The sequence below is a fragment of the Rhinopithecus bieti genome, unplaced genomic scaffold (genome assembly GCF_001698545.2).
Source record: "Rhinopithecus bieti isolate Rb0 unplaced genomic scaffold, ASM169854v2 scaffold_72467, whole genome shotgun sequence".
Classification (NCBI taxonomy): domain Eukaryota; kingdom Metazoa; phylum Chordata; class Mammalia; order Primates; family Cercopithecidae; genus Rhinopithecus; species Rhinopithecus bieti.
In genome coordinates, this window is record NW_016826821.1 from 102,577 (window position 1) to 108,576 (window position 6,000).

At 44.0% G+C, this 6,000-nt stretch overlaps 1 protein-coding gene across 1 annotated transcript in view; it reads left to right on the forward strand.

Annotated features, from left to right (window-relative positions):
- The window catches only part of HERC1 (HECT and RLD domain containing E3 ubiquitin protein ligase family member 1), a 239,046-nt gene that overhangs the window by 77,053 nt on the left and 155,993 nt on the right, over positions 1-6,000 (forward strand). Inside the window, 1 exon segment of the mRNA XM_017863682.1 lies at positions 1,613-1,708. Coding sequence (XP_017719171.1) covers positions 1,613-1,708 — 96 coding nt within the window.

Sequence of the window (6,000 nt, forward strand, 5' to 3'; positions counted from 1 at the left end):
TTTATCTTTTTTTTTTTTTTTTTTTTTTGAGATAGAGTCTTGCTCTGTTGCCCAGGCTGGAATGCAGTGTCGTGATTTTGGCTCACTGCAACCTCCGCCTCCTGGGTTCAAGTGATCCTCCTGCCTCAGCCTCTCGAGTAGCTGGAATTACAGGCATGTGCCCCCACACCTGGCTAATTTTTTTTTGTATTTTTAGTAGCAACGATGGGGTTTTGCCATGTCGGCCAGGCTGGTCTTGAACTCCTGAGCTCAAATGATCTGCCTGTCTCCTCTTCCCAAAGTGCTGGGATTACAGACGTGAACCACCGTGCCTGTCCTATCATTTTTTGATGAGATAATGATTTCTCCCATTGGGTCCTGTTGTGGAGAGTAGGCAGTAAGTCTCAGAGAGGTGCTGTGATTCCTCAGCTGTGCTAGGAAAAAGATGAACTGACTTCCTGGTGTTAGCAGTGGCAAATCCTTATGAGTCTGCAGTAACCTCAATTCTTGCCTCCTCAGAAAAAGAATTTGACTGAGGGGCATAAAGAGACTGAGGCAAATTTTAGAGCTGGAGTGTAAGTTTATTTAAAAAGCTTTAGAGCAGGAAAGAAAAGAAGTGAAGTACACTTGGAAGAGGGCCAAGCAGGTGACTTGAGAGATCAAGTGCCCAGGTTGACTTTTGACTTAGGCTTTTATATGTTAGTATACTTCCCGGGTCCTGTGTTTCTTCCCTTGGGGTAGGCTGTTCACATGCACAGTGGTTTGCCAGCCTTTGAGAGGGGAGCATGCACAGTGTGTTTACCAGCGTTGTACGCATGCTCTCTTGAGGCGTTCTTCCCTTACCCACTGAATGTCCCTAGAAGGTCATATACCAGTTGAACTCCTCCATTTTACCTCTTAATGTGCATGCTTGATCCCACTCACCCAGCTTCTGAGATCTTATCAACAAGTTGCTGATCACAAGTTTCAGGTTTTTTTCTGTCTATTGGGAGACTGCCTTTCCCTGGTACTGGCTGCAATCAATTATTGTTTTAGAGGGACAGTTAACCACTGCCTGACCATCACTTGATGGTCACCTGACATACCTGGTGGTAGGGGTTGGGGGGTGGCCCTCTCCTGCCCTGCTAATGTCTAACTAGCTACCTACTGTAATACTGGGACCTTGGTTGTGGTGAAACTAAGAAGGGAGGTACAGACTTTCTGCTGCTTTGGTCAAGTCATTACTAAAGCTGGCTATATTCTGTCAGGTGGGAGGCAGGTGGGCAATATACCCATTGGGAGTATTTTCTGAGACCACGTTTTCTGGATATTGGTCACCCAAAGAGTGGGTAACTGGCAAAATTCTGCTTCCTTGATTGTTTCTAGGGCCCTGTGTCCCTTGGAATAAATCACTTTTTAATAAGGTAATCAGTGAGGGATTGGCATGTAATTTATCATGTGATGCAGTAGCCAGCTCGTTTAATAAAACTTCCTTGTAAAAGTTAGTTTCATGACCTAATGTTAGGATTTGGTTTCAGTGCACATAATTATATAAACAGGTCTTCAAATAGGTGTTTTTGTAGACTGTTTAAGTAATTTTAATTCATATGTCTCTCCCCTTCCTACACTGTGTCCCACAATGTTTCAATTATAGGGTTCATCTGCTGATCGGAGTCAGTGGAGAGAACCAACCAGAACATCGGATGGCTTGTGCTCCCTTTACGAGGCAGCGTTATGTCTCTTTGAAGAGGTACGTAACAATCATGGCCTTTGTATTGAAAACTTTGTGTTAAAATGCTATGGCATGTATTTATCCCTTAAAAATAATCCATTTTCTCTGGAAAAGCTACAAAAGGAGGTGGCACCAGTTGTTACCTTTAGAGAGTGGAACTGGGGTATCTAGGGTGGGGTAGGGGTGAGTAGGAGACATGCTTTTCAATGTGTATACCCTTTCATTTGTTTTAATTTTTGAATTATGTGCTGGTAACTTCAGTTGAAAAAATTTTGTATTAAGTAAAACACATAGAAAAATGTACACATATATAGCTTAATTATAAAATACCCTTCTAATATGTACCTAGGTAAAGAGAGAATTTTCTTAGTCATTGCAGAAGCCCTTTCACAGCCTTGTCATAACCTATTTGTCCTCCCCAAAGTAACCACTATTGTGACTTTGATCACTTCCTTGTATTTCTTTATACTTCTGTCAACCAGATGTGCATCCTTAAACACTATAGTCGTGCCCATTAAAAAAAAAAGGAAAGTCTTTTAAATCTTTTAATCTTTAGGTTCCCTCCTTCATTTTTCTTTTCCTTCAATATGTTTGTTCAGGAACCTAGGCTTTTTGGGCTGTAGCATTTCGCACAGTCTGGGTTTTGCTAATAGATTACTCATGATGCAGTTCTGTATGTTTTTTTATCCTCTGTATTTCCTATAAATTGGCAGCTGGATCCAGAGGCTTGATCAGTCGCAGATGTTAGGTCTTTAGCAAGACTGTATACATGTTGTGTTCTTCCATTAGGTTCCATCTGGTTGTCTTTGTGGTATTAGCAGCCGTTGATGCTTAATGACTACATTAATTCATTTGTGCTTGGTTGCAAAATATGATATTCTAATTCTGTCATTTCTTTTTATTAGTGTTGGGGTGATCAGACCCAACACCAGGTTGTGGGGGTGGCAAAGTCTGGTGGAGTCAAAGGATTGAGAAAAAGACAGTTTAAGAAAGGTGGGACACCAGGGGGCCATCCCTATCGTGGAGCCCACGAAGGCCCTGAGCTCTGGGAGCCCACGGTATTTATTGGTAATCTAACAAAGAAATAGGTGGTGAGAATGTGGAGATCAAAAGGGCACAAGCATGGTCTACAGCTGTGATGGTTTAGCATTTATATGGAACATGTTCTGCTACTTGAGATAATGGGAGTAGGAGCCTTGGAAGGCTAGAAGCAAGGAGCCAGCAAGTCTAGACACATTCGAGAGGACATTATGCAAGCCCTGTCTCAGTTTCCCTCCCAACACTCAGCTTTTTCCCAACATGCCCTCTTTTTGTAAAAGAGAAGGTATCATTATTACTATCATTATTACTAGCTATCATTATTACAAGAGGTTGCCTCTTTTAATTGAGCAAGGCAGTTGCAGGCTGTGCAGCCTTTAATTGCCAGTTGGTGATCCAGCTTCATTTTTCTTAGCCCTTATTCAAACTGGAGTCACTCTGGTTTGAATGTTTCCCACATACCTCCCCTTTCCCTTTTACAAGAGGACTCTTAATCCTAGGGGTTGCAGAAGGATGAAGGTCCTTCTTCTATAACTTCTTCATGCTGAATAGGGGTGATGATACTCCTGCCTAACTATTAGGGGCTCTTGTATTCAGGGTAGAGAGGAGCTGAGTCAGAAAGCACTGGTCCATTAAGCATCGTGACTCTGGTCAGTCCTTGTTCCATCTTCGTATTCAGATTCAGCTGGCTCATGGCTCATACTAGGGGAACCCGGGCCATGGTTGGGATTCATGCGTCCCTCCAGTCTCCCGTTCCATGGTTGTACACATCTTGAGGGCATCCACACGGTTCGCTCATCTCCTGCAAAAATGCAAGCATACCCTCACCCCCACATTAGTAAATCTACTGAAACAGAAGCAAAAACTTTTGTGGCTGTAGCCAGGAGGCCACTGATAGTGAGAAATAGGCCTTTTCTGATTAACAGAAGGCATAGAGAAAGCAAATCAAGGCTTAAAAGCAATCCTTAAACCTTCAATTTGCACTGTACAGGTGGGTCCACTTGGTGCTGTGGCTCATGATAGATCTTCAGATGTTTGGTGGGCACCCACATAGGCACCTGATTGTCACCTGGAGAGACACAAGCAAATCTTCTTCCCCATAAAATTATCTTTAGGCAGGGATCGGAGGAAGTAGACTCAGAGGTAAGGAGAATTTTGGGGCTTAATGACTTCCTGATGTTTGATAGGTGTTCCCTCGGAAGTTAGGAATTCCCTTTCTCTCCATATTGCTGCGTGGGCATGAAGGACTAGGTAAGCATACTTAGAGTCTGTATATATACTTACCCTTTTTCCTTCTGCTAATTCTAGTGTATAATGGCCCCTGCTTTTGCTAGGATGTCTCTCCCTAACAAAGGAGTGGGGTTTTCAGGCATAATTAGAAAGGGATGTGAAAGAGTAAAGTTCCCCAGTCACAATTTAGTGGCAGGGAGAAGTATCTAGTGACTGACTGTCCTAGGACCCCTCGGATAGTGACAGATCTGGAGGACAGTTGTCCGGGACAGGAGAGTGAGAAGGCTGCACCAGTGTCCAGGAGACAGTTAACCTCCTGGCTGTCAATGGTCAAGCATATCTGGGGAGGGTGATGGCATGGGCTGGCACTTGCCCTGGGCACCCTCAGTCCTGCTGCTGGATCATCTGGTTAGTGGCTTCTGACTCAGAGGACCTTTGTCCTCTGGGGCAGTGGGCCTTCCAGTGATTCCCTTGACATAAGGGGCATGGATGAGGGGACGGATTATTTCTATTTGCACAATCTTTTTTAAAGTGTCCTTGCAGACCACACTGGAAACAAGCCCTATTAGGCATTTGATTTTCCCAGCCTTTCCCTTTTCCAGAGCCTCCAAAGTCCGCTTGCCTGAGGGTCATGGCTAAAGTGGTGGCTTTTTTTTTTTTTTTTTATCCCATTTTATCTGCTCCTCCTGATCTCTATTATAAAAAAACTGAGGTTGCCAAGTTCAACAGGGTTTCTAAGTTTTGTTCCGGGCCTAAGGTGGACTTAAGTTTTTTCTAATATCTGCAACTGACTGAGTGATAGACTTATCCTTTAAGATTGGCTGGCCTTCAATAGAGTCAGGTGACAGAGAGATATGCTTCCTCAGTGCCTCCCTTAGTCTCCCCAGAAAGGCAGTAGGATTTTCTTTCCCTGTGTTGTGGTGGATATCATTGAATAATTCATAGGCTTATTCCTAGCTTTCATTAGTCCTTATAGCATGCAAGTTAGCAAATGTCTACGGTACCAGTCTCCGTGTTCTGATTCTGCATCCCAGTGAGGGTCTACACAGGGAACTGCCTGCTGACCTGTGGGGAATCGTTCTCTTTCTTCTGTTGTCATCCTATCATTGACCTGACTGAGATACCAGAGATTGCCAAACTCTTGGGCTGCAGTTATGGTGGCATTTGGGGTTAGTGTCTGATCTAACAGTAACATCTCTCCATGTCAGATCAAAGGATTGTCCTAACCCTTGTAAAACATCAATATAACCATCAATATAACTATCTGAGAATTTACCTAGGTCTATTTTAATTTGTTTCAAGTCTGAGAGGGAAAAAGGTACATACACTCTTGGGCCAAATTCTCTAGAATACATCTTAGGGGTGTGTTTGCCTTGGGGGGAACGTTTCCCATCTGAAAAAAACATAGGGATGCCAGCACCCCTAGTCATTTTCCAGTGAGCATTAGTCCTGGAGCATCCTCTTTGGTCCTAATGCTTATTCCTTTCCAGGGTGCATAACCACCCATGGACCTCTGCTTATCGGATTAGTTATGCTTACCGATGTAGCAGTCCTGCACCTATTTTCCCACCTTTCTTGACCACAAAGGGGTCCGGGCTGCTGGATTCTAGTGGTCCTCTACCAGCATGCCCAACATTGTCTTTGTGCTATAGGTGAGTTCTAGAGTGGGCTGGGTTCCTGAATATTTCATAACAACCCAGCTGCCCCATCAAGATGCATTCCCATAAACAGTTCTTATGCAAATTCGTTTCAGAGAGGGTGTAGGTAATCTTTTGAGTCAGGATTGAGATAGTTTGATTCTGTGAGTACTGTAAGACTTGGCTGAGTGCAAACAGCTCCTACGTTTGAGCAGACTAATTTTTTTCTTTTTTTTTTTTTGAGAAGGAGTCTCGCTCTGTCACCCAGGCTGGAGTGCAGTGGCCAGATCTCAGCTCACTGCAAACTCCGCCTCCCGGGTTTACGCCATTCTCCTGCCTCAGCCTCCCGAGTAGCTGGGACTACAGGCGCCCGCCACCTCGCCCGGCTAGTTTTTTGTATTTTTT